Here is a 26127-nt window from a genome sequence, read left to right as displayed (position 1 = left end):
TGATATTGTCTGTCCATTTAGAGAGAAAGGAGTTCAAACCAGAAACACAAGGACCAGAAATAATGGTTAAAAACACAAAGGGCACACAACTACTAATCTGGAGATAGGATGGAGGTCTAGAACAAGGTGAAAGAGGTACGTTGAACGATGAAACATACAGTACACAGACCCTCTCAGGCTTATTATGGACCACAAATTAACACTCACCAGTTGTATACACCTGAGGCTTTTCACTGTTTGTTTGTCTTATCCCAGTAATGACAAACTCTCAGTCAGTTTGGACACGGACGAAAAAGACAGGGAGGTCTAGCTAGGTTAAGTTAAGTTGACTTTTCAAGATGGCTGTGCATATGGTTTAGTCACTATAGACCATGAGCAACATTCCACTTCCCCTGTGACTGCAAAGCCACCTGGTGACCACCAACCCAAACCTGACATGTCTTGGGAATCAATCAATTCGTCCATCAAATGGTATCTAGCCTGTATAACCCATTTCGGGGATCTTTTCCTGCGTTTTCGTGTTCCTGATCACGTCCCTGCTCAAATCACTAGGCAAGGTTCACTTGTATACATCTGTGTGGGAGTGAATATGTGATGCATGAATAAAATCAACATCTCCCAACATGCCCGGGCAGAGAGAAGTCCAGGTAAAGCCTATGTAAAGACAAGCGTCTCGTTTGTAGCATTCATCTCTTTCTACAGCTCTCCTCCACTCCCTTTCAGTTAGACAGGCCTAATCCTAGTTCAAACAGCAAGGTGAGGTTATGACCTACGACTGCTACATATAAACACACAGGCACATGAGGACACACAAACAGACACACACACACACACACACACACACACACACACACACACACACACACACAAATAGGGGAGTTTGAGTGCCGGGGCAAGGCCACAGGAGTTTGGCACTCTCACCGTCTGGAAATCTAATGCCCAGACCTCCCAGGACAACACACGCACACACACACACACACACACACACGGACACGCACACACACACGCACAAATGCATGCCAACAGGTAAACAATCAAACATGCACCAACAAAAACACCCACCCACCCACTCCAAACATTAACTAGTGAAATGCTGCATCACATCCAGGCCTCAGCAGACTAGCAGACTTGTAGGTGTCTGGAGGAGTTAATATTTGCCTTGGCAACTCAGGGAAGTCAGCCTCTTTTTCAAAGCTTGGTCAGTCAGCTGAGACCTCCTCTCTCAGAAAGCCCCTCACATTCCCTCACACTGAGTATGTGTGTGTGTATGAGCGTGAGTGTGTGTTTTTAAGTGCTGGAGTCAGCCCTCAAACTGACCTTTGATTGAGGTGATGTCTCTTTGAATTCCCGCTACAGTCTTGGCTACAGTATGAAAAGCCAGCACGGTGGCTAAATTTGTCATCTTCCCTCACCAAACAGAGGGTCACTGTTTTGACAGGGCGAACACAGGCAGGCGTTACTGGCACACAAGCCGTAAATGCCTGCGTGACTTTTCGCACAACTCCTGGACAGTTCCTGCCAGAGTAACTAGGCCATGACAGGCCTGCTGCAATGTGAGCTAATGGTGTAGCATGCATACTAGGCTGCTTCTTCTCAAACCAGCAACATTAGGCTGGAAGAGAGGCTGTAGTTGACAGCGCACTCTCTCTCAGAACTAAACAAATCCCCTAAAAGTCCCTCCCCTTTTCTCTCTCTCTCTCTCCCTCCCACACATACACACACAGAGCCGTAAAAGTAGCCTGCTGCCTGAATCACAATGACTGGAGCAACAGATGGCTGTCAACTCACCCCCTCCACCTCCCCAGCTCCCTGCACCACATCCTCTGGCCCAGCTGTCACTTGGGGCCCCTGGCTGAGGGGTTTCTGACGCCAGCCTCCCCTGAGCTGGGGACAGCTGCTGCGGGGAAGCTAGAGTAGGGGGGCAAGCACTCCTACCACATACTACAAACCTCTCTCTGTCTCCACAAGTCCTCTCTCTGCCCATGCTATCTCTCTCACATTCATCCCATCTGACTTATCCAATTTCACTTTTATAGCCTCATGCTCTCTCTCTCTCTCTCTCTCCCTCTCTACTCACCATCGCTCATCCTCCACCTGAATGCCTATGGACTGGAACTTGGACTGTTCCTCTGTTGGCCCTGCTTCCTCTGGGTCCACCTACAGCAGCGAGGGTGGAGGGGAGGAGTGGCGGGTTAGAGGAGGAGAGAAACTGTCAAACTGAACGTCCAACTTGTCGTGCGACTGCCCATTCGCGCCACAGCTGGGCTAAAGCTGAGTTCATCCTCTCACCTGGATCCCTATGGAGAGGCACTTGCGGAGCGCTTCCCTCTGCGCCTTGCTGTCGGCGGAGACGTGAGCGACGGCGGTGGCGGTGATGGTGATGGTGCTGTTGGTGACGTGCTGGCTGGCGGGGCCGTGCACCTGGGCGTTAGCCGCCTCGATGGCCGCCGTCAGGGCCTTCATGCTGTCGATGCTCTCCGTGGAGTTGGACAGGCCCGGCTGGGAGCTGATGCCGGTCCGCGGGCCGCTCCCCCCGTCCATGTAGGCGTCCTGGGCCGACTCGGTGCTGCTCTGGGCCGTGATGGATATGAAGGGTTTGGACGGGGTGGTCCGTGGCGGGACGGGGGGAGGGGTCTTCTTGTAGGTGGTGATGCATGATGATACTGCAGGGAGGAGAGAGAGAAAGAGAGAGAGAGAGAGAGATAATGAACGATTACCTTGGCTACACAGTGAATACATAACTCTCAAAAAAGGGCTTGTTCTATTGAATAGGATGAAACTTTAATGATCCCTGTGGGGAAATTGGGTTGTTGCAGAAGTAAATAATAGGATACAACAAAGAAAAATAGAATATAAATAAGACTGTGAATAGGGGACATTAATCATAACACAACCCATAATTACAACACTAGAATATATTAAGTAGAAATTTATGAATGAAATGAAAATATACAAATTACAACATGGGTGCAGGGTGCGCAAAATAATAGAACAGATGAAGAGAAAAATGAATGAAAAATACATACAATATGAAAATCACTCAGGGAATGATTTGTGTGACAGCTAGACTAACACAGTTTAGCCAGAGGTCTGAGATCCCTGCTGGAACTGAAATGGACAGTAGATTAGGGCCAACTTTACCAAATCAGAGCCAGTCTAGTAAAAGGATTAGCATGCTAGCCACTTGACCTACTGATCTAGATGGTTAAAACCTCTCCAGTCCTCTACCCACTTATTGTACTCGGAACGATTTGACGGTGCTGAATATAGCTCTGTGTGCGTGTGTGCCCGGGTGTTGTTTGCATGCATAATTAAGTGTAATCACGGCAGTTAAATGAAATTGTAGGAGACAGAGAGAGCTCAGTACACTCTAATAGTCTAGTCAAGGCTATGTGATAAATCAAAGCAAATAGATATTAAAATCAGCATTACAGCCAGTCAGGTAAAACCGCAACAGTGCTGCTCAGTATCTTTCTCTCCGTCTCTCTCTCCTCTCTCAGGTTACAGCTACAGGTTAGCACAGACAATGGAGCCTCTCACACACAGACTGAGTCAGTAGCCTGTGTATAGAACATGCCAACAGACAAAAAAAAACAAAAAACATGGCCTGTCTAAAGAAACAAAACACAGCCACCCCCTAACTGCATTATGCCTTGGAATCCCCTTTCTGACCCGGTGCTATCATCAAAACTAGGTCGCTCTCCTCGCTCTGCAGCAAAACTAGGACAGTGAGTTTCCTGGATCCCTTTAATCCCTACAAAAGACAAACATCCTACCGTGGCGAGATCGCTGCTGTGTGTGTGTGTGTGGCAGACAACTGTTGCCAGCCACACCCAGCACGAGGAGCCATGTCTAAAACCATTAGAACAGGACGTGGTTTTCTTTGTGTCTTGCTGTCTCACTGACAGCTATAGAGGCCTTGACATATTGGAGGTGAACAGAAGGCTGACTTCATCCACTTGTTCTGTCAGTGTCACCCCCCTTCTCCCTCCCTCCCTCACCAGAAGTGATTGGATGATCCCAGACAGGATCTCGGTCAGGTTTTGACAAGTTGAAAAGTACTCAGACGGGAGGAAGATTGTGTTGAGATTAGATCACACTAACATCTGAGTCTTTGTTGGTGCTGTAACAAGCCACAAAGGCGAAAGAAAATGACTTATTACATCTCTATTCTGTACCATCCTGCCTCTAAATGTCAGCTGTATCTGTTCTGGAGACAGATGAAGGGGATGCAGGAATTACTGTCAAAGCCGTCGCAGGCAAAAGCATCTGAACATGCCTCGATATGTAGCAGTGTCCAGACGGTTCGCAGATGTCTTGGGAACATGATCGACACACAGGGCCGATCTTCGAAAAGGTCACCGAGTACAAACCGTACAAACCGCCAAGAGAACAACAAAAGGCACGCTGAACACACACACATGCACTCACACAGCGGGGAGGGCGAGGTCCTGCCCCTATCAGCCATGGAGGTTCAAAGGATAGAATGTCAGCCCTTTCAGAGCTGCTATCCCCTGAAGTCATCTAAAAGTCACACATCGTGTGGGTGTGTGTCTGCGTGCGTGTGGGGTGACTGTGTGTGTGTGTGTTCCTCCCAGGCCAAGAGAAGGGTTAAAGAACAGAGGGTTTTCATGCACTCAGTAAAGCGCTGTATGAAACAGGAGACGCCGTGCCGCGCCGCGCCCCACCTGGCTGTCACTGCGAGGGCCAGACACACCGGAGAATGACAGGGGCTTTGAATGCCGAGACAGGTTAAGTAAACACACTCAGGAGTCGGAACATGCCCACACACACATGTATGCGCAGAAGGGCCCACACACACACACACACACACACACACGCGGCACACAAATACATTGACACAGCCCAACCTAACGTTTCAAACTCTCCACATCAATGGAGACCACAGACTTCCTGCCACTGATATACTCTCCATCCATCTGAAACTGTTGTCAACAACGATCTGGACCAAACCAGAGACTGTGTGCGAGTGTGTGTATTAGTGTGCCATCAAACATTTGGCAAAAAATGAATCGCTCACATGGATTATCGTTGCCAGATTTGAAAAATCCAGAATTTGTGTGTTCCAAAAAACAGAGTATGTGAAATCTTCTAATCCCTTTTTGGCTGCTCAGCGCCGCACCACCATGACAGCAGTGAGGGGAAAAATCGTTGACCAAAACAACTGTCCTGATAAGACGGAGGCCAAGTTTCCACAGAGGGGAAAAATAGTTTGGTCTTCTTGCAGCCATGAAAGCATGAGAGTACTATACCGCCCTGGACCTCCCACACACACAGACAGACATGCAGACACACACGCACACACACACACACACACATGCACAGACATACACACACACAGTCAAGGACACAGTGTTATACGGAAGGCGGAATGTGACACTGGATTCCACCAGACCCTTAAGAGGGAATGTGGAAAACCCTCTTCGCCACCACAGATACACACTGACTGGCACACACAGCTTTTCTCTCATTTCTTCATAATATCAAGTTAATGCGACTTTGATCACAGGATCAAAAAAAGACAGCATTCATATTTTCTTGTGTGCAAGAAGAACCAGCGACAAATTCCCTCACTTAATTGAAGTGGGATTGTGGAATGTCAGTTGTCTTCCCTTGCAGAGGTGCAGCCTGCTGCGAGCATTGTCATTCCACAGAAGAGAAGAGTTTGTGAATGACAAAACTCTAGTGGCACTCGGCCAAATCCCTCTTTGACAAATGCTTCAAAAGTCCCATGCCGACAAGTCGGTGTGAATAGCAGTCCTTCTGGCAAAGCCCACCCCCTCCCCAGGGCTTGATAATATCAAAGAAAGCCCTCTCCTCCCCTGAAACAAAGCAAAGTCTCCATTCATTTCTCTAGCTCAGAGAGAAAAAAACAGACTAGTTAGCCACCTCTCTGGCTCCGCTGATCACAGTGTCCCATTTGAAGACTGTGTGTGTGTGTGTGTGTAGGTGTATGCCATTTCCTTTATACAATCAAGCAAGTTCATGTTACTTAGTGGACAGATTGAAGGCAGGGAACTGCCTTGTAATCTCCAATCTGTGTATCTGTGTGATACAGAGTAGGCCACTTCAAAGAGCAGTTTGGCTTAAGAAGCTAGCTAACAGTATCGGGCTCCCCCGCGCGGGGGCCAAGGGCAAATCCACCACCATCCAAACAAATACAAAGGCCAGGAAAGGGGGCGGTTGGTATGGGGGAACATTGACAGCTGAGCCCAGCTGCACTGTGTTTGGGATGAGGGTCTGCCAGAGGGGAGAGGGCAGAGAATAGCAGACAGACAAGAAGAGCTGAGGGGGTGGAGGAACAAGAGTGAGGAGGAGGAGGGTGGAGGGAGGCTGGAGAGCCACTGCCTGGCTCCGTCTGCTCTCTCTCTCTCTCTCTCTCTCTCTCTCTCTCTCTCTCTCTCTCCCACACACACATACACACACACACACACACACAGAACCAGCTGGAGTCCTTTGTGATAGCGTCACCATGGCGACACGTAGCAACATGAAGTTTGCTGGGAGGCTTGGCGTTTGAACAGCAGCAGGCAGAGGGAAGCTTCTGTTGGCCGTTTGTTTACCTTGACAGGCTACACTGCAGCTGCACTGACACTCGGCTAAACACGAGCCAACAAGAAAACACGGCGGGAATAATGGGAAGCAGCTAGCATAACTAAAAATCAGACAAGTAAACACCAGGCTATCAGCATAGAGTGAGCAATCAAGTGCCAGTGTGTTGCAAATGAATATCTAATGATGTTTACAGCGTGCAGAGGCGAAGCACTGGCCTTGGCAGTGTGTGCAGCCGAATGCTAAACTCCACCAACCAGTTTGTCTTTGAAACCTTGTCAAACAGCCTTGTCACTGGGTTTCCGGGACAATGTCATGTGGTGACAATTACCTGAAAGTTCACACCGTGTGACGTTGCACTGCTCTTGTGAACAGCTATGTAGCACATTATAAACAAGCTGATGGCAGCACAAGGCATATCCCAAACTATTCAGCATGGCCACCAGTACTACTAGCTACCATAAAACACAAAAAAAGTTTTACAAAACAGCCTTGTGTTTCAAAAAGTTATGCTGTGCTAAAAAAAAGACAGCAATAAGTAACAAATAGGACAGAGACACAACAAACCCTGCACACACTACATACAATAGTCCTTTAAAAGTCCTCTGACAGCCTTATGAGTCACCTGAAAGTCTCCCAGAGGCCCTCATGTCAGTCTACAGCTCTCTAGCCACCAGAGGTCAGAGGTCACTGGAGAGGGTTTCTGCTCTCCAGATGCCTGAACTCTCTCAGAGTCAGACACAATAGCTCACTGTGTGTGCATGTATGTGTGTATGTGTGTGTGTGTGTGTGTGTGTGTGTGTGTGTGTGTGTGTGAGTGTGGGGAAGGTAGCAGTCTGTGAGTGCCTTTTAAAGAAGTATATTTAGCATGTGTGAGTGCTTGTGAAGCAGGGAGGATTCAGTGCAAATGGCACCAGTGTTATAAACATCCTGGACAAACTGCTACTCTTTAAAGCTCTTGAATGCACTGCGTTCCATTCAAATTGATTTGTTTTTTTCCATAACAGCTGAGTTTGAGTTAAACATAAGCATGCATATCAGTACAAAACATTTGTGAAATATGCCCCAGGTGTGTTCAGAGCACCAGTCAAAGCAGTGCTATCAACAAAACAGTGTGCTCAGTGTGCTCCAGACAGAAACCCATGTCAACAGTGTGTAACTGCTCTCCCAGGCTCGTGTCCCCTGCATCACCAGATAAGAGTGTGTTTACAACTGTCAGCCAATGCTAAATCTGGCAGGCAGCTGCTCCCTGTTAGGCAATAGATTCAATCCACTTAACCCACTTTCCTGTGTTCCAAGTTCAAATAGAGAGCCTGGTTACCTGCATTCCTCTTTTATGGGCCCACGCTCTCCTCGCCTTGTCAATCAGTGACAGGCAGGGAGAGACATGCTGAGTGCAGAAAACAGAAGGGAGGGAGGAATGAAAATCGAGAGTTCATTTCCAAAACACTACATAACCATTTTGAGGGGAGGAAATTATCACATAAAGGTCATCGCTGAAGATCTCTAAAATCTCTGTGATCTAGTCTGTGAAAGCGTTATCAGCCAAGAACTAAGTTAGCTTTTATCTTTTAAAAAGTGCCATAATTTGTTTACATTCTGCGCAATCAACCATTCTGTGAGAGTCATTGTGTCAGTTAAGACCTAATTTTGGAACGAAACTTAGGAAAAAATAACCAGGAGCAGTCCCGAAATATGCGACTGATTGTTTTATGTCCACCTAATTCTGAAAATTACTAACAATTACTCTAACGACTGCGTAATTGTCAACATCGACACTGTAAATACCAGCTGGATGACATATACAGCGCTGTCAGTTATAATCATCCAAGAGTTGGCATAAATATGTGACCCTAACGTTCCACCCTGTACACTACTGAAACATGTGGGCTAATCTCCTGAGGACTTTGAGGAGCTTGCTCAGTAAGTGTTTCTAACATGAAGGGGGTTTTCTCATTAGACCTGCCCTGTAGGGGCTCCGGGCCGTTTCCATTGTTCTCTGGTGCTCCTTGCCAAGGGCTTAGGCCTGACTAGTCCGCAACCACATGAAGAGACACATCACTCCTTTGTTTCTGTCCAAAAGACCTGCCTGCGGGGAGGTGAAAGAGAGAGGATATCTCTAAGTGACTCAACATCAGGGGAGGAAGAAAAAGGAGGGAAAGAAAGAAAGAGGAGAAAGAGAGAGAGGGGGAGATAGAGAGAAAGGGGGATAAGACAGGATAAGTTTGCCGTGCCATTTCCTTCAGTTCCTGTATTAACATTCCAGCTGCTTCGCGGGGCATAAACCTGAGCGTTAGCCCTAATGCTAAAGCTAACACACCCACACATCTCACGCATGCTTTCACTGCACTCATTTCCCAGAGTATTGCTCACCGACTGAGACTAAGCTAAGAGTCCACTGGCTCGGTGTTGGAATGACACACCGCATGTGCTGGCAATGACAGCATGGGCAAGTCCTAGCATACCTAAAGAGAGTCGTGTAGGAGAGGGAATTCAATTACTCAGAACATAAAACTATCTTAGTTTAAGGAAATTGTGCTTGTGCAGTGACTAGACTCGTAAAAAGGCCCAAAATATAAAACTATGTTAACATGTACGTGACAGAGAGACGGAGATGAGTGAGAGAAGGAAGAGTGGACAGAGAGTCGTCTTGGTGTGGCATTTTCTGTCGCTAAGTGGTTAATAGAGGCCACTTAGGCCAGTGAGTGTGGTGACTAAAAATAAACACAGCGACACAGCCTCAGAACAGTGTTGCCACCACACTGTCTCCAAGTACTGACACAGCTCCCTGATAAAAAAGAAACATGACAGACTGTCGGCAAGAACTAAACGTCTCTGGAGTTACAGCCGAGGACAGGGAAACAAGACCGCCAGCCTGGAGAATAAAAGAGGAACGGGACAAAACAGCAAACACACAGGCGGACAGACAAACAGACAGAGACACTGACAGAAAACACACACACACACATCCACACTGAGTCAGCCTAACTAAGAGGGCTGAAACACAATGCCGATGTCATGTCATTACATGAAGAATCACCGCTCGCTGCAGCTGCTATTTACATACAAATGCAGCGGTATGTGGTCAAAAGTTCACTTCTTCCTCCAACCTCACAGAAAAAGACAGGGTGTTCATGCTACATGGACTCTGGGGGATCTACTGCACTCAAAAAGACAAGAAGTCAAAACTTGGTTCACAAAGTTACTGGGCACAAAATGTAACAGGAAAGCTGGCGAGCGGTCTTTACAAGGGTTTGCGTTTACTCTTCCAGGAATGCCGTGAAACGTCAGTGTCGGGTGTCGGTTCACAGTCCTGGGGTTTTTCCTCGCATTCCTTCCCCCCGCTCCCCTGTTTGACGTTCTTTGTCCCGACCACTCGCACATGGAGGGGAAAGGAGACACTGGCGGCTTAATCCTCAGCCAGAGGCATGCTAAAGCCATCTGGGCCCAAAACCAAACGTCAGGCTCGGGTCTGCAGCAGAGGTGAAGGGGGCTGGGCCGATGGAAAGTCAGAAGACGGAGAGAAAAGAAGAAAACGAGAGAGAGAGAGAGAGAGAGGGAACAGAAAAAGAGGGGGAGACAGAGAGGTAGGAGGTACAACGGGGAGTGGGGGTGGAGTGGGTGGGGGGGTGGAACAAGAGCCAGGCCACACTGACGCATTCTGTCTTTGTGGTTTCCAGTCCTGACCCTCTGACCCTATACATCCTGTCGAAGGGGCGGAGGGGGGCGAGGGAAAGACGAGATGGCAGCTAAGTAATGGTGTGTGTGTGCGCTTGTGTGTGTCCAAAGCGCATAACGCACGTATCAGACTATAGATACATATATATATATTTCTGAGTAGATGCCACAGAGCTCTATCAGCCTCTCAGGTGTGATTTTTCACACCCCTCTTCCCTCTCTTCCTGTGTGTTTACATCCACTCCCAGCAGAATCTCGTGGGGGAGGAACAATGGCCTCTCCAGCATTCCCACTCTCCTGCCGAGAGCACTCGTTTGTCTCCTGCATTCCTTTCCCCATTCATCTCTCTTTCTCTTTTCTCTCCCTCTCTCTCTCTCTCTCTCTCTCTCTCCTGGCCAGAATAAACGGCCCGCTACTCTTTTACAGGGGCGGGGAGGGGGTCTGAGTGTGTGTCTTAAAACCTCGGAGTGGAATCAGTCCCCTCGAGCACAACCTCCCCTCTCCTCCCCTCTTTACTTGGTTAGTGAAGCAGCAAAGCTAAAAAGAAAGGGAGGGGAAAAGGGAGATGCATTCTTTCTCTCCCTGTTGCTGTCTCTCAGTGTGTACCGGGGGTGAGTTGTGGCTTATTTTTAATGACTGGTTAAAAAAAAAAAAAAAAAAAAGCGAAGGCTGGGTCTCTCCCCCGCCAGCCACTTGCACACAGACTCAGTCACATAGGCACAAACACACACACACACAAACACATGTACACACTGCTGTAGCTGAGTCTGGGACTTTCACAGAGAAGTCTTTAATTTGCGCTGGGGCCTGGCCTCCCACACTGCACAGCCCAAACCACCCACTTACAGCCACCGCCATGCACCATTCCTCAGCTTGAGCAAGAGGAATACACACAGAGAGGTTGACTTTTACTCCAACTTGCCCCCTCCCCTCCAGAACAGTGAGAGCAGCATGGACAAACTCTCAAACACACATCTTGGCTGTCAAGAGGACTTGTCTGAAGTAAACTTAGTCCTAAAAGTTTCTGTCTAGAGGACAGAGCAAAGAGCATGCATATCTAGAGGGGCCATTTTTATTTTCCCCTAAAACGCAGCCAGCCAGCCTGGAGGAGATTTAATTTGGCATCCTAACCCCTCTTGTGTTTTTCATTCCCCCGGGGCTTTGAGTTTGCGGGCCCTGCCCTGCCCAGCCTTAGCATGTAGGAGCCATGAGGATCATCCACAGTCAACAGCGAGGAAATCCTCTAGGGGCTTTGCTTTTCCTTTGCTCTTTCTGATGCCAAAACACAGACAGGAAGAGCGGAGGGAGGAGGGACAGCCCCTACCTGACACAACTGCCGCTGCTGTCTACCTGGCCTGACACTCACATTAAAAAGTCTACATCTGGGAAAGTAATCCTCAAAGTAAACATGATTGAAAATGCGGTGCTGACTCCTTCACTTCAGCGGGAAACCGGTCCCATGTGTTCTCTGTGTATCCGAGTGTCAGAATAATGCGCATGTCTTTCTCCGAGCAGCGAAAGAGAGACAGTGAGAAAGAGAAAGAGTGGAGACAGCGGGGGTGCACCGCCGTGGCCCTTCTTTGTATCAGCACTGCATTTGCCACAGTCCTGTCAGCTCCTCCCTGCACCCCTCTCATTTTCCCCCTCTCTCCCTCTCCATCTTTTTAACTGAGAACAGGAGGAGAGGAACGAATGACATTCTCCTGCCCCGCGCTTCCTGTGTCAAAAGATATCCAAACGCCACTCTTCCTCCCTGAGTGGCCATAATCAAAGCATTCCAGGCCCAAACAAGCTGGGACCAATTAAGTCGTAAGTAAACATAAACACCTAGCAGCCACAAACCAAAGCTTGAAGTCCCGGAGGTTTACCAGTATTGACTTTTATTCTGGTTCAGAGCATGTACGGGCAGGAAATCATTGCCGATTCAGGCCATGAAAATAATTACAGGTAATGAAAATTATGATAAAGCAACTTCTGCTTGCATTCTGCAAAATATTCAAGAAGAACTACAGTTGCAATTCACTTGCATAAGCATTTAAGATCACATTGCATCAGAATGTCATGTTGTGCAGAATGTGTGCCATATTTAACACTTGAAGGTTTGACCAGCCTACATACATTTGTGCAGCAAGCATGCTTCAAAGCAACTGTTCACACAATGATGATGATCTGAAGCTATGATGACCCCTAGTGAAAGGTTTCATATTGCAAGTCAAGTCTTGCTCCTTCCTTTCATCGCAGTTCACAGGAAGAGGCCAATTCACTTCATGATCAAATCAGTTTTAAAATTTGATATTAGACCGATTAGAATGCGCTGACTGCTGTTGCTGTGGATCGGGCTAAATCACACACAGCAGGTTAGATTCAGTGGGAAGTTAAGAGTCCAAACACATCCGTGACAAACATCACTAACACGCTGCGATTAACCTAAGCCATCCCATGTGGGAATAATAGGCAATAAATCCGCTGATGTAAAACTGAGAATTGTGACTTAGATGTGATTCCTCAGGAGCCGTTCGGCCGATGACTAACGCTCGTAAGCTCACACAGGGCAAAATAAAAGAGACGCCGATTCTTTCCCCCTCGTGCCACGAGAGAGCGACAGTGCAAGTTCCCACTGGCTTGCATTCTCAGACAGCCGTGACAGGATGAAGTAATTACTGAGTGGTTGACACACCAGCATGGCTAGGATTTATCTCCTCCAGGAAGAGAGATAGCCAAATCACAGTTTACCCACATCGAGCTCCCAGTTTGGGCTTGATCCCACAGCTGCAGCGGGAGAAGCCACACACAGACTGACTGACACTGTAGACATTTACAGGCACAAACGCATGCGTGCACACACACACACACACACACACACACACACAAGAAAGGTACTGCTTGATCGCGGTACGGCTGGCAACCACAACAGAGAATAGTGTCTTTCTCCCCTTATGTGTGTGTGTGTGTGTGTGTGGTGCGTGTGCTAGTGTGTCACCACATGCCTAGACCCAGCCCTTGTTTCCTGTCAAACACACCTACTTCCAGCATCAAAGCATGTGGAATGACAGCATTATGCAGGTGTGTGTGCGAGGGAGAGCGAGGGAGAGAAATGGAGAGAGAGAGAGAGATGGAGAGACAGAGAGATGACAGCAGACTACTGTTTAATTTACATCCACTCTTTGAATAATAATTCCACCTTAGCGGATGGCAGCTTTGATCCACTGACACACAGGTGTATTTCACATGCAGAGGGGCACGCTGCTAAGGCAGGGCTTTATCTGTCCCTGTAATTAACACCAGGCCAGGAAATAGAGAACTAGTGTGTGTGCGTGTGTGTGTGTGTGTGTGCGTGTGTGTGACTGAACAGGCATGGCATGAGGGATTGATGGAGCTCAAAGGAGCATTCCAGTGCGAGTGCTGTTTGATCTCCTTGTCTCTCAGTCTCACACATGTACAGTAGGCAATGCATTGCATGTCAGTCACGCCTCAAGTGTACAGTATCTCACACTCCACACTCTGTCCCATCCTGCTCACATCTCTCTCTCTCTCTCTCTTCCTCTCTCTCGCTGTCTCTCTCTCACACACACACACACACTTGAATTGTAGATATGACCTAAAAATCTGACTGGAATAACGTTCTTAAGTGATCTCACAGGGTAAGACTCTAGACTTGCCATGTGTGCTGAGCCCTAGTGCTGTGGTCAAACATGAAAAGGCTGTCATGGGCTAAATCCAATGAAGGGATGCAGCCCCCTCTAGTGGTGAAAAACTAGAGTTTAAAAATGTATTTCTGGGAATTGTCTCTGATGCAAAGTCACTGATCGAGACAAGAGGCAATTTCTCTCCTCAGAGGCACATTGCTCATAGCGCTGTCACATCAGCTACTATTATGGCATCAAAACAACACATCTATTTTCACAGGGAAAGCTGGTGTAATTTCATACCTTGAGAAAACTCTGATTCATTTCATTATGTGCTGTCATAGCCGCCTGATTTGCTTATTTGCCATGGCCACATTTTTTCCCCAGATGAACAAGGTAAAATGGCAATTTAGGATTATCAGAGAAATGTGCCGACAATACGTGTTCTTGCCGTTTGCAGCACCTAACAAACTGCAGGAGCAAGACAGAGAGCCTTCAGCCTCTCTTTAGGCCCAGGGAGACTAGAGAGATCAGCTGAGGGGCTGGATGAGGCAAACACAGTGAGAGCAAATCAATAGAGCTTGGACTGATTGATGACCCAGATAAATACACCTTGGTAAATACAGGTGGTGACTGTCATCAGATGCTTATTAAGACAAATTGTTTAATTCTAAATGACACAAATAAATTGACAAATTGAAAACTCAAGAGCTGCACTGGATTGCTATTTTGTACACTCAGCATATATATAAGTTATGGTTTAGTCATATATTTTGCTGATGCCAGAGGTGGAAGGAATGAATTACATTTACTCTCATTACTGTAACCAAATAGCTTTTTGGTGTACATGAACTTTTTTGAAGTCAGTAATTTCACTATTACTTGAGGATGTCTTGACTGAAGTATTTACTTTGCTACATTTTCTAACATCCATTATAGAATACACATTTTGTCTCTATAAGCATTGCATCAGAAATTGGTCAATTGTAGACTGCATTTGCATCAAACCTGCACAACCATATGGAGGTAATGTTAAGTAACTAACATTAAATGCTCAAATGTATCCATCATAGTGGTTAATATTAGATAAAAAGCCATCCGTCCAGCTACACTATTATTGGCTAAAGAAACACTGTAATAACATAATTGAATAATAGGGATGGACATTTTCTGTTGTTTTTTTAATCACAGATCGAATAATGACATGCATTACAGAACGCTCAACATAGTCATGAATATGCAATATCAACAGTGTATTCAAAGAGAGTAAACAATAATCAGTTGATAATGGAGTTGTGGGAGGAGAGGTGCATACTCTCCATAGCACAGTGCATTATCCTGCCAATTAAGCACCACATTTTCACCCGACCGCTTTGTCTTTGTTATTCTGTCTTCAATCTGCATTTTATGTGGGCTAATACAAAGCTGCAATTAAACGTTGCCCAGAGTGACCTCTTTTAGGTAATTGAGGGAAATAATTAGTAGGGTTATTAAAAAGGAAAAGTGAATGGGGAAGTAAAATTAGGTAAGAGAAAGATAAAGTTAGTGAGTGAGGGAAACACTGAATAGGTGGGGAAAGTCAGTGACTGACCATCCATCCAGATCCAAGGCCTTGGCCTTGGCCTGAGAATGGTGGTGAAGAAAAGAAGGATGGTCTGCACAGAAACCACCACTAACATATTCCTAAATGTTGTGTTGATTCATGCCTTATTTTGTTGATGCATTTTATTTTGTAAAATTTTTCTTTTCAATTAAAAGAACCTAGTTTGGACTCTCTGTCCTCTCGTCCATTTTACATTAGGTGGGAAAAATCAAACTGTATGTAACAATTTAAGTAACTCAGTAACTTTTACTTGCTACTTTTTACTCAACTAGATTTTTACAGCATTTTACATCTACTTAAGTAAAATTTCAGCCACGTAACAGTACTTGTATTTGAGTAGGACATTTTGGTGCTCTTCCCACCTCTGACCCGTGTCATTCTGTCGTTGTCGTCGTCATGGCAGCACCCGAGCCAGGGAGGCTGTGTTTTGAGTCGCCTGTCATCACATCTTTATTTATCCAAAATGATATGTGGACACTTCATACCTTAGCTAGATGACTGGGTTAAAAGTGTCCCTCTATCTCTTGACAAGTGTTTCATCAACTTAGCTTTAGCATGATAATTGCTTCTTAATAGACACGGCGAAGACAGTGTGTGTGTGTGTGTGTGGTGTTAAAAATCTGTGTTGCTGGGAAAATCAGACTGGATAATTGACAGTAGATAAGGCAGAGAGAGAGAGAGAGAGAGAGAGAGAGAGAGAGAGAGAGAGAGAGAGAGAGAGAGAGAGATCATTGCAAGCCATGACTAACTACATTAGTCCCCATAGTAACACAGAGGTACAACAGACCTGAGGCAACTGGATATACTCCTTTACAAACACAAGTCAGCCATCCACTCTCCAAACACCACACACACACACACACACACACACACACAACTCATAATCTACAATATTATCATATATTGGTTTGAAGTATCCATTGGAGCATGGTGTCTATTTCAAAGCGTATTTCAAAGCCTTCAAAAACATACTAGTTAATACATGTATGCAGGCTGTTTTCACCATACTCAACAGGCTATGCATTATGGGATGGACAAGGAACACAAAGATTGGATTAACAATTTGTTCCCCAGTCCATCTTAGAACTCAGCTCTTTAGCCCATTACAAGCTACAATAGCAGGGTAAGTCTATACACTTAAATATAACAAAACAGTAGCTGTCAATACCCATAATGCACTATTTTATTTGGGTCTGCACTCAGGCAACAAGCTAAAATGTAGTTTGGTTACAATGACATACTCCATAATGCGTGTTAATAAACGTAGAAATAGCTGTTTAGATGAATCAGTTAATTGCTAATAAAACTGACAGATCACTAACAACATTATTGTGTTCTTCATCCCTAATTAAAATCATTTGGTTTTCCAGGATCATACCACACATGCAACACACATTTCTAATTATTAAATGTGGATGTTGTTGTTTGGACACTTCGACAAGTAATGATGCCAAGCCAGAAGCTAACATCTTAATAAACTTGTTCCACTCTGTATTGAAATACAATAAACCTCATTTATCAAGCAATGATTCTGTTCTTTAAAACTAACATCGCCCCAGGAACTTTTTGCTGCCAGTTTAAACGCCAATACATAACGCATTTAAACAGCTGCCACTTCCAAATGGGCTTTCACATTGAATTTAGCGCCAATACTGATGAGTGGGAACATTTTGTAAATCACATTTTAATGATCCCTGTGGGGAAATTAGGTGGATGTAGCAGCAAAAGTAATAGGGTTCAGCAGGCATATGAAATAAGCAATAAATACAGTAAAACAAATAAAGACAATAAAGCAATGAAATAGAAGGTAAACAGAATGTAAACAATTTAAACAAGTTAAGTAACCTGTATGAGTTGAAAGTATGAGCAGTTACTTACAGTTGTTACTGCCAGACACGACTGCTTACTCAAATATGGAATACAGAAATTAGAAACATGTTCTTTATATATAAATAAGTAGAAAAGACACTACTGTGTACTACTAACTCAACCCTTAATTTTGCTGTGGTTTTATTTATGGCTTGATGATGGAGGGTCACTGTGACTAAGACCTTCCTGAATGAATGTGTCAACATCTGAGCCGCATGTTAAATGCTACACAAGACATATTCAGGATGGCCTCTGTCATATAAGTGATACTGATGTAATCCCACATGACTATGGCCTAGTTGGACATGTGTGTGTGTGTGTGTGTGTGTCCCTGGCATGTTGAGCTCAGGAGAGTCTCACAGCTCGTCTGAAAATAGCAAGCAGAAAGCGGATAGGTGAGCAAGCAGGCGGCATCGCTGGCATCATGAACTGAATGGTGTGCATGACTCACTCAAACACAGATGGTCTGCTGGAGAAGTGGGGCCACAGACTGCTCATCTGTCACACAGCAGGGTGTTAGGGACCTTCCGTCTCCCCCAGCATGCCTTGCTCCAGTAATTGACACCGCTGTTTCCCATGAGGCCTGAGGGCTTAGCATCTTTCCCCTCTGCCTCCTTGATGCTCACTTCAACTGTCACAGAAGCCTGAGATGAACCGTGGATGAACTGCGGCTCCAGACCGGCCCTGAATACAACCTAAATAACTGCAGAGACTTGTGTTGTGATGCTGTGCCAGGCGTGCGCTGTGTGATGTAGGCCACACCTGTTGTCCCACATCAAGGATCAGACACCAAAATAGACTGGGAGCTGGAAGCTGTTCAGCATTTCCCGGCTACCATGAGTGAGCGGTCCTGAGAGCAAACAGCTCGCAGGCTAATCTCAGCATGCTCACATGGTGACTGATTTGGAGGGAAAACTACTTGCCATGGGCATGGGAAAGAGCAAAAACTCTATTCAGTAACAGTGTCAAGACTTGTGGACTACAGGCCTACAGGCTTACAGGCCTAAAGAAAGTAAAATAAAGTAGATAAACTATACTCACATAATTCAGTCTATTATTTCTTATTAGTCTAATGTCACTTTAACAATGAATTTATTACTAGTTTTTAAATATCATGACCATACTCTTATGATAATCCTATTTATTTGCGTTTATCACCAAAAAATTCTCACATTCCCTATTTCATTATGATTGGGATCTTGTCACTGGCGTTGTCACTATCATTATAATTGCCTCGTTTTATATTAACAATACAAGTAGCCTCGTAGATTTTCATCTGAAGCGTGAATAAGCAGAAAAGCTGGGATGGGCGCTGATAGTTCCATTGTCAAGCGACACACAATAACATATACCACTTCCGGTTCCCATTACTTTCAAAATAAAACCCTTATTGAAAAACGTGGTGCAACGTTTCTTGAGAAATACAAAGTACCAACGTGAAAATAAAGAATATATTGAAACGCGGGGCATTCATTGGTGGATTAGTCTGACTGATTTGACACCAGGTATTGGATCGCCCACTCTGCAGCCTTTAGGAACAATTTGTATGCTGTTATGGATTAATTAACTTCTTAGATCGTAGAAATCCCTTTAGGCTGTATAGTATATTTTCGAGGTTCAAATCATCCAGCCCTAATATTTTAGCCTGAAATTTGACACTCTCATCAGGAAATATAGAATTTCAAATTTCTAGTGATTCCATTCTGTGTTCTCTATTTATATGTAATAAGATTTTCTGTACATCTTAATACTTACAGTAATTACCCCCCTCCCCCACGCACGCACACATACACGCACGCACACGTTAGTCTTTTATTTTGAAGGCAACGTAGCCTGACTTCCGGCATCACTATGCCTCTGTATGCCTTGACGCAAACGCAGCTCGCTATCAAGTCATGCCTCTCGCTCTGGCACAAACAACAGAAACACAACAGAACAGCGGCTTTTACTCACAAAGGCGGATCCAGTAGTCGCACATGCCGAGCAGCGCGCGGTAGAAACACTGAAGCAATGTCATAAACGCTGCGGCTTCAAAACAACTGGCGCTTCTCTGATGAGATGAGATGAGATGAGATGATAGGACTCTTCTCTGCTCCCTCTTTTCCTCTCTCACTCTGACGATATTGGATCTTATGTCAGGATGTGGACGCGCGTCACCCCCCCTCCTCCCAACACACACACGCGCGCACACACACACACACACACACACAAACACACACACGCGCGTGCACTTTCTGACTCATTCTGCCCTGGGTGGGACAGTCCCGTTCACAACTTACGAAAAACACTATAATATTCTTGTAATATTTCTATAGGGACTTTTCGTGTGTTTGTGGTGTTCAGTAGTGTGTTTATAATGGTCTTATCGTGCTTTGTGGTATTTTTTGTTTTAAATCTCCTGTGGTATCACTATGATATTCTTACACTTTTAATTGTGTTGTGATAACCTAACTGTGTAGTATCTCTCTAACAGGTATTATAGGATTACTATAGATCTTTTTTTCATATGGGAGCCGTTCTAAACAAAACCAAATATAAAACACACAACATACATTGTAATATCCTCCATCTTTTTGATACTTCATACAGCAAATGCAGCATATGAGCCATCAAGGAGTGATGGTTTCACCTTACTTTGATTCCCAGGAACACTAAAAATATTCAGCCAAACAGAGAATATGGTACATAAACTCATGGCTGCCACCTTGTGGCCGAGTAGCCATTTTCACTAAACAGAGGATTAGCTGGTTCTGCACTGAGCATTCTCACACCCAGCAGGGTTAGAGATGTAGTGCAGGGCAACCCCACCTGAACTCCATTCACCCACTTTGTATTCTGACATAAATAATAATTCACAGTAAGTAGCCCCAAACTGATGTAAGCTGTATGAGGATAAAAGATATTTTCAGTTAAAAAAAAAGATTTAGTTTAGAATGATTTAGTTTTCTATTACTTCTGTCTTTTATACTACTGTCTGTCTTCTGTATTGCTGTCTGTCTTTTTTTTTTAGTTGTTTCTCTCGTTTTCTGTAAAGCACTTTGTAAACAGTTTTTAGAAAGGAGCTATACAAGTTAATTTTATTATTATTATTGTTATTATTATTATTATTATTATTATTATTATGGTGATCACCACCTGGAGGTCATAGTTATTGCATCTTTTACCACCATGCATATGCCTGTGACACTTTTTTTGCAACACTGATATAGATCAAGATTTGTTCTTTTTCATTTTATGTTGTATAAATGAAGGTCACCATTAGTCAGCCTATATGCATAAAAACTTAAATCGCAGAATCGATCACCAGTCAGATTACATGACAATATGGAATATGGACTTAACTGCACTTTAAGAGGCAAAAGCATCAGAGATTAGCATCCTTACCCTAATACACTTTATTCATACAGCCTCGGGGATTACGTGTTTACCTTTGGTTTTGCCCTTGCTCTGACCTGATCAGTCTCTGTCAACAGACACAACAGGCAAGCAGATGGCCAAATCCACGGTAACCGACCTCAGCAGCATGGAGCAGAGAAACAGCGCTCAGGTCAGTGTCATCAGGACCAATAGCTCTGTCAGACCTAATACAGCCACAGGGGCCTTTCACCTGCAGTCCTCCTCAAACCCACCTGGAGATGGGACCCGCTCACACACACACACACAGCAGAGGAACAAGCAGGGCCCCGGAGCAGAGTTTTTTTTTTCCTGTACTTTACTTTAACAGATGAGTCATCTTGACATGTGACAAACAAATTTCATCCTTGCTCTTCTAAATTTGCGTGGGCTGGTGGAGGTGTGAGGGTAGATCTGGTCAAAATCTTGGCTTGATCTTGATTTGACCAGACTTGGGTCTTGTTTGCATCCCTTCCACTTATATTTAGAACATTGGGAAATTCGAAGGTATTTATTCTCACAAGCTCTCTCCGAGCAGCGCTATTGGAAACATGCCAGTGGCGGCAACGATTGTCCTTAATTGGATCAAGCTGTCTGGTGGTTTTCATCCACCCACTCACACACCTAGGAGAGAAGTGCAGTGCTGTGTTACATCCAGCCTCTAGGGGCAGTGTTGTACAGGCTTTATTTTATCCTCTGCTACTACAGTATGCATCCAGCTGGAGAGCACGCAGTAGTGCTCCCATGCATTTAAATATAAAACATGCAAACATTATCTAAACATTGGATTAAATATTTATATTAATATTTTTTCATATTTCTGGAGCAGCACAGCAAATCTACCTGACACTTGTTACTCGCTCTGATCATCCACTACCTCTATAAAGTGTATTGTATTGCACTGTAAACAACTTCTTTATCTTCATGTATATTTTGATCTACGTTCTTTATTGTTGTTCTGTTACTTCTCCCCTTTTGTACGGAACTTGCCTAAAACATTCTATTCAAGAAAGTAGCAGTCATTCTGTATTTTGAGTTTTTGAGTTTTTAGTTTCAGTAATTTTGAGTTTTCCAGATAGCACAGTGAAGGCAGATAGGATAGTGAGTCCAGAGATGCGACAATAAACTAAAACAGGAGCTGGTAGTCCATCAAGTGACAAGTCTATCAGCAAAATGAGCCTCAAACGCTTACTTAAGGAGCGCTTTATTGAGCGCTGGGCCTTTGTTGCGGGCCATAGGAAATTCACATCCATTAAATTAAACATTGTCCCATAGCTTATTACAGGAGCTAGGGGAGGAAGAGAACTCTTTGCAGCCAATCTCTCCACACCTCTGAAAAATAGATGCTGGGAAAATGAGGCTGGATAATTGACAGCGCGCCAGTGAGAGAGAGGGAGGGAGAGAGAGAGAGGGAGAGAGAGAGAGAGAGAGAGAGAGAGACCATGGCACAGTTCCCAGGCTTAAGACCTGTGTGTACTCTCTTTTTAATTGAAGGTCACGTCTCCTTTCAGTGAAACAACAGGTTGCTTTTTTCCACACACCTAGCTGCTGCTAGTGGAAAAGCAGGGAATCTAGTTGCTCCGTCGGAGGCGGAGGAAAGGAAAGACAAAGCAGATTGAAGAGGTGACGAATATGTTAACTGGAGACGACGCGGGGTGGAGGAGCCAGGGCTTAGAGGCAGTAAAATCCTCACATTAACCGATTGCTATGGATTTTCTGAAGCTTTAGAGAGAGGATCTGCTCCAGATTTTGTTAAACCGATCCAAAGGAGCTGATGTCTAGGCCAACATGTCTGTCCCAGGCAATAGTAGCAACTGTCAGTGTGTGTGTGTGTGTGTGTGTGTGTGTGTGTACGTGCGTGTATGCCAGTTTGAGGGGGTGAGAGACAGACGATAGCAGCCACAGCCACTTGACGTTCAAAGAGAAGAGATCAAAGGACAACCCCTTACTTCGGTCTCCTTCCTCAGGATTAAAAAGATCATCAATAATAATGGGCTGGAGCAGCGCAGTGGGCAAACTGGGGAGGAGTATGAGCGGAAGCTGTTACGTCTCTCCTGTGTGTGTGTGTGTGTGTGTGTGTGTGTGTGATATTTTGGCGGTTTGCCGGGGGACAAGTGGGAGCAGAAACCATAAGTGCGGGCTGTTTTTCTGGAACCGGTGCCTGAGCCATCCTTCAGAAGCATCATGCAATATTCACCACAACAACGTCTTCACTTCTCACTTTGGCCTCCCAGCAGCTTTCCTGTGAAATGTGTGATTGTGTGTGTGTGTGTGTGTGTGTGTGTGTGTGTGTGTGTGTGTGTGTGTGCGTGTGTGTGAGCGTCTACATGCATGCATCGCCCTTAGCTAGTGGAAGAACAGAGAGAAATAAACAAGCCTGTTTATGCAGCGACTGTATTCTGTGTAGGAACTTATTGTAGCATTATTTATGCGTAGTTTATGGGTGTGATCAGGTTTTTATTATCGCAGAAAGCGAGTAAGAGAAAAAATGAGTGAGAAAGCAAAGACTGTCAGACTCCAAACTTCCATTATGAACAGTACGTTGTATAATACATATTGTACAAACCTGTGCATAAGAGCTACCATGTGTTTATCTGTCTGTGTGTGTATATCTGAGTTGTATCCTGCACTGTTTGCCCTAATCCTCTGAGCAGCGACCGGCGCACATGGCTGGCATACGGCTGCGTTACAACACATCTCCATTATGTGTCCGTGTTAATGCATGTGGGGAAAAGATAGAGAGCGAGAAAGGCAAACGTTCACTCAGACTGCAGTCAGACCGAAACCTTCTCTACCTCCTCTCCTTCCAATCTCTCTCTCCCTCTCCTCTTCAATCACAGCCTCTCCCCAGGAGGAGAAAGAGGAGAGGTGGCTAATTAATTACAGTGACTGACGACTCAGTAGTGGAGATCTAAGGAGGTGATGAATTGCTCAGTAGTACAGCTATGACAGTAATCTGTAGCAATCCCCTACCTTCAGTACCTACCACAGTACTGCTCCCCACATTGCCCCATAATCTCTCTCTCTCTCTCTGTCTGTCTGTCTGTCTCTCTCTCTCACTCTCGCTCTCTCTCTCTCTCGCCTCACTTGCAATTGATTCCAAGACACAATAAGGTTGGCAGTGAATTAAGGTCAAAGGTCAGAGGAAAACACTGCCAATCAAACCACAAAGAGCTACACAAGCCAATCAGAGGACCGGGCTCGATTGGATGCAACAAGATGACGCTGGATCTTTCCTGCCCACACACCAGACTAGTATCTCTACTTTGTACTTCCACAATGTCCATTCATCATGTGACAAAATCAGACACACAAAATGGATGGCCAACAGCTGTTATGCTGCTGCCGCTGCTGCTGACATGTATGCGCGCACACACACATACACGCACGCACACACGCATGCGCGCACGCTGCTCAGCCACCTCCAGCTACTATCTACCTGACATGGATTTAAAGGTGTTACCTTTACATCATTGGCAAATGACTATTGATCAACAAAATTACTTCTGCAAGGTGTGTGTGAAAGATAGCTAGAGAAGGAGTGAGTAAGAAAGCAAGAGAGAGAGAGAGAGAGAGAGAGAGAGAGAGAGAGAGAGGGAGGGGTGGGGTGGGGTCTGGGGGGAGTGACACAGCAGGATAAGTGCAACTGTATCTGATCATGTTTTATCTGTTTTTTTATCCGTCTCAGCAGCGCAAAGCAGCTGTCTAGCTTGAAAGCCATGGATCTGTTCCCAACAACACTTCACCTGATAAATGGTCTTCATTATCTCTCCCTTCCTTGGGGGAAGGAGCTCTGAATGTCCCTCTCTTGATCTTATCAATCTCTCTTTATAGATCAATAACTACCACTACACAATAGAACAATCAGCTGAACCCGCCGTTGCCTTTAACTGTGCCGTTTGACTGAACTGTCGATAGATGAGTGATGAGAACGTTGTTCGCTGCAACTTCACATTTTAACAAATTTTTGTAACTGGCCAGCCTTTTATCAGCTGCGTAGAAAGGAAATCGTTTAGTAGTCTTGGAGGAAGTCAATTGAAGCAAATCTTAAATGGCACTAAATGAATGTTTGCTCAGAGTCAACAGCGAGCCCTTTAAATTGATGGGACTGGTTTTGCCATCCTCACAATTTGCAGTGAATGATTTTAATTAGCTGACTGTAACCTCGTCGGCCGGGTTTGGGGAAATGTTGTGTTTTAATCGGCATAATTAAACAAAAGCGGAGAAGAACGGCGATGTGCGGTGGCCGACGGTGACTCACTGCGCACAATGTAAGGGAATGACGCCTGGATTTGCAGTGGGAAACATAGAAGCGCCCAGTGCTGAATGCCAACACCACTCAGCATCAATACTGCATGCAGTAATGCTGGAAAGCCGAGCACCCCAGACCACGAGGCACACAAGAGGGCTAAAATAAGACCCAGCCACTGAGCTTTACAGCTTGAATAAGCTCTTATGAGAAAAAAAACAGTTCTGCATTCATCATATTGTATCTGAGAGGAAAACTGGGTCAGATGGATAATAATGCACAGAGTTTGGGTCTGCCTTTGCAAAGTGAAACTACTCCCTAGTCAGCTAACCGAGGTGACTCTTTCCACTATGAACAATATACAGTGCAGAATTGGAAAAGACAGGATTTGAAGAAAACCACTGGCCGATTCTATGTCCACACTTTATATAAGGATAAATCACCCTTTGCAGTAACTGCAGTACTCATTTATGTAATTCTCTGCTGACAGTGGACACATGCTGTATAATGTATAACTTATACACACACAGCACATCTATAATGCATCCTCTCCATGCACACATATGAATCGGTAATGTGCTATGGATTATGCATGTTCGCACGTTTATGAGTACACGCGTGTGAGCGTGCGTTGCCACTCACCTGTGCTGCTCTGGATGGTTCTGACAGTGGTGGTGGTGCGCGGGGGTGAGATGGCCCTCCTGGCGCCCACCACGAGCCCCCCCTCCTCCTCCTCCTGGGAGCAGCCTTTCTCAATGGCACGCACGTAGCTGTGGCTCCGCATGCGGAAGCAGCCCGACATGGGCAGGTCCAGGGCATCCACCGCCTGCGACTCCATCTCACTGAACACTGACTCACACACCGCCTCGATCTGCCCGTTCACCTCCACCTCGCTCACCTGCGGAGGAGGGGAAACACACGGACACAGGCACACACAAACACACAACCACAAACACACACAGGAGCACGTGCAGCCACGCACAGAGGAAAACAGAAATGCACAGACACACACCAGTCCAGCCCAGTGCAGGGCAAGGGAGAAGAGACACTGGGTTAGAAAAGCAAAAGCCAGGGCAACATTACTTAGTGCTGCAATACTTAATCTTACAGAGCTAGTCAATTGATTAAAGCTCCAC

General features: G+C 45.4%; 1 protein-coding gene across 2 annotated transcripts in view; it reads right to left on the bottom strand.

The window, feature by feature from the left end:
* Nucleotides 1-26127, bottom strand: part of dlgap1b (discs, large (Drosophila) homolog-associated protein 1b) — a 44283-nt gene that overhangs the window by 6163 nt on the left and 11993 nt on the right. Inside the window, exons 4-7 of one of the 2 annotated variants that reach the window (XM_078291313.1) lie at nucleotides 25634-25889; nucleotides 13743-13772; nucleotides 2290-2663; nucleotides 2078-2157 (exon numbers count right to left, since the gene is read on the bottom strand). In XM_078291313.1, coding sequence (XP_078147439.1) covers nucleotides 2078-2157; nucleotides 2290-2663; nucleotides 13743-13772; nucleotides 25634-25889 — 740 coding nt within the window. The remainder of the gene's footprint in view (nucleotides 1-2077; nucleotides 2158-2289; nucleotides 2664-13742; nucleotides 13773-25633; nucleotides 25890-26127) is intronic. The other variant, XM_078291312.1, reaches the window with a different exon arrangement.

Source organism: Centroberyx gerrardi, chromosome 22 (assembly GCF_048128805.1).
Source record: "Centroberyx gerrardi isolate f3 chromosome 22, fCenGer3.hap1.cur.20231027, whole genome shotgun sequence".
Lineage (NCBI taxonomy): Eukaryota > Metazoa > Chordata > Actinopteri > Beryciformes > Berycidae > Centroberyx > Centroberyx gerrardi.
This window is presented reverse-complemented; position numbering and strand designations above follow the sequence as displayed.